Here is a 2,938-nt window from a genome sequence, read left to right as displayed (position 1 = left end):
GCACAGTATCGGGTGTACCTTGACTGCCGAAAGGCCATTTTCCTTTCTCAAAATCCTTCTCTTGCTCGCGTTGTGGAGGGCCAGCTGACGCGGCCATGCGTAGTAGGGACTCCAAGCCGAAGTTCATCATCACTAAATGCGTGAGGGGTATCCGAGCATTGGGTTAGCCTACTCACGAAGAAAAGAGGAACTTGACCAGAAAAGCGATCTGTCGGATATCTTAAAAGATCATTTTATCTGAGATGAAACAAAAAGCGTCACTAAGCAAAGCAGAATTCAAATTCTGGGAACTACGAGAAGAACCTTTTTTTTCGCTATCTCATTGACGAACCAATATTGTTAATTTTTTCTATAACTCGAAATATTAATTTTTGCCCGCATTTTTGGTCACATTCTGACAACACAAACTTTCGAGCAAGATTTCTCGTGTTAGTTGGTTCGGTGACAGGACTCTCTCTCACTTCTTTCTAGCGAAACTAGCTAAGTTTTTTTCTGTCTGTCCAAGTATCACGTGCTAAAAAAATCGTTGTAGCGTCACTGGTGGCGAGCGCGTTTCTTCAAACCTTCATCCGTTTTCTCATCAAAGCGTTCCATCAAATCACCCACTTCCTTCTTATATTGCTCCAAAGTCTTTTGACGGTCCTCAAACCATTTCCGCGTTTTAGTGATCTTCAGATACGGGTCTTCGTCCGAACCAGCAGCCTCCAGTTTGAACGAAGCACCACGCTGGTCCTTTTCAGTCCATTGGGCTGCATAATCGCGAACGTCCTCAAGATTAGTGAAGTCGTCTTTCATATCCATAGACTCGTCTGGGCCCCGCAAAAACTCCTTGACAACCTTAGAGCCGCGGAATTCGGCGTCTGGCATCTCCCAAGTGAAAGACTTGCTCAACTCCGATATCTGGTCATTCAACCATTCGATCCGTTTCGGCGCGAGTGCTTTAAGACTGACGTAAAGTTCGCCAGTCTTATCTTCATCAACTAGCAGCTGCGATATTCCCTCAATGACTGGTCCTAAAAAACGTGGATCCAACTCGTTGAGCTTTTCAGAAAACGCCTTGAACCTGCTATCGTCGCTAGAGCGACGAGACCATTTGCAGAGTAGTGGGGCTAGCTTCGGCGAGCAGAACTGCTCGTCCTTAAGTTCCATGGCCTTTTCCAATGCCATTTGCAGCAACGCTTCTTGGCCCTCGTCACCATCCAAAACATCGAGAACTCGTAAAGTTAGTTCGACAAAGGAGAGTTCATTCTGTTTGGTCTGGTTCCATGAATAATACCCTTGCGATTTGCTTAGCGAAGACAGAAGTGCCAATCCAATGTTACTCCATTCAAACTTCCGTATGATGGCCACAAGAAAAGGAACAAGCGTATCGTTCCCTCCGATGTTACCCAGTTTCGGACACAGTTTCGTAAAGAAGAAGTTCACTAGTTCTGGATCACCAGCGTCTAGTACCAATTCACAAAATAGTCGGCAAAATTCGATGGAAAACCCAAGAGGAATACTAAAATCCCTTTCTGTCTCGAATGGCTTGTCGACTTGCTCCATGAGCGACCGCAGAGCTGAAGCATCAAATGGTTTACGAGCGTTCAGAGCCTCGTATGCGAGATCCATAGGGAAATATGATAACGCATTTTCTGCGTGTCGACTTGCCGGCCACGCCACAATAGTGTATCTAGAATACTTTGTACTGCTTGACGGACCTTCGTTTCCAGTGTAGCAATGAAATTCTTTGGTGCCATGAGGCATCCAGAGCTGGGTGAGAGTTTCTCCTGCTGGATTCAGAAAGTTGAATACAGCTTCAGTCTTCTGGACTTGCCCAATGTCGTTAATATCCGGCAAGTAGTTGTACCAGGTGATGGACTGCTCTCGTTCGCACTCGAACCAACCCGCTTCGTCGTCATGTTCCGAATACTCCACAAAAAGGCTTAGCTCTGCGATATAGAAGTTCAGTTTCTTGTCGGTCGCAACAAGTGTGTTCGCCTCTTCCAAAGCTCCAAATCTGACACGATCGACGCCTTTTAACGCCTCACATCCAAAATCAGCGATACTCTTCTTAGTATACTCATGGGACAGTAGTAAGGCGAAAGACTCGCCCCTATCGGAGACCATCCGGATTGCGTCCACCAGATCATCACTCAGCGGCTTATCGGAGACTCGTTTCAAATCACTCTTGTCCTTCGGCAAACAGATTGAGTAAACTAACGCTAGACGAAACCCCTTAGTCACTTTTTCCAACGAGTGTTCAGCATCTGCGTAGTGTACGGCATAGTGTGGCATGAATGCTGCTGTACCATCAGCTTTGCCGAAATCGTGGCGATGTTTCACTTCTCCATTGGAATAAATCACCAGGTCACCACCTTCATGAAGTGACGGCAACTGAACAACCAGGGTCGCGATCATACCGTCTTCCTTTTCAGTATCTTGATGTTTAGCAAAGTGGCCGCCTTTTTCGTACACAAGCAACTTGTACAGTACGCACTGCAACCAAACTCCAGTGTATCCGAGGCGCTCAGTGATCGTTCGGGTAAGCTCATTGAGACCGCGTTCCCAAAGTGGGTTCTTGAACTCCACTTGACTGGGCTCTAGCTGCCAGCTCTTACGAACGTTGTCGTCCATCTTCGTCTCAAAGTTGTGGCCAAACGGAGACTTCTTACACTTCGCAATCAGTTTGACGGCATCGTGTTCGCCCAATGGTATGGAGATCGGTCCAACGTCTTCGATGCATATTCCTGGGGCGGCTGGCAAGGCATCGGCCTTTCCTCCAAAGGAATACTCTCCAGCTTGTTTGTCAGCACGCCCAAGCACCTCGCTAATTCTAACGCAGCCATCGCCGGATGGAATAGGCACAGTATCGGGTGTACCTTGACTGCCGAAAGGCCATTTTCCTTTCTCAAAATCCTTCTCTTGCTCGCGTTGTGGAGGGCCAGCTGACGCGGCC

The 2,938-nt window shown here is 47.4% G+C and overlaps 1 protein-coding gene across 1 annotated transcript; it reads right to left on the bottom strand.

The window, feature by feature from the left end:
• Positions 1–534: 534 nt before the first annotated feature.
• On the bottom strand, positions 535–2,616 carry PPTG_20391 (hypothetical protein; the record flags this gene model as incomplete). Its single annotated transcript, XM_008919185.1, has 1 exon — positions 535–2,616. The coding sequence occupies one exon, from the start codon at positions 2,614–2,616 to the stop codon at positions 535–537; it is 2,082 nt and encodes a 693-aa protein (XP_008917433.1).
• Between the last annotated feature and the right edge of the window lie 322 nt (positions 2,617–2,938).

This window comes from Phytophthora parasitica (assembly GCF_000247585.1).
Source record: "Phytophthora parasitica INRA-310 unplaced genomic scaffold supercont2.558, whole genome shotgun sequence".
NCBI lineage: Eukaryota > Oomycota > Peronosporomycetes > Peronosporales > Peronosporaceae > Phytophthora > Phytophthora nicotianae.
Note: the sequence above shows the minus strand (reverse complement) of the source record. Positions and strands in the feature narration are given on the sequence as shown.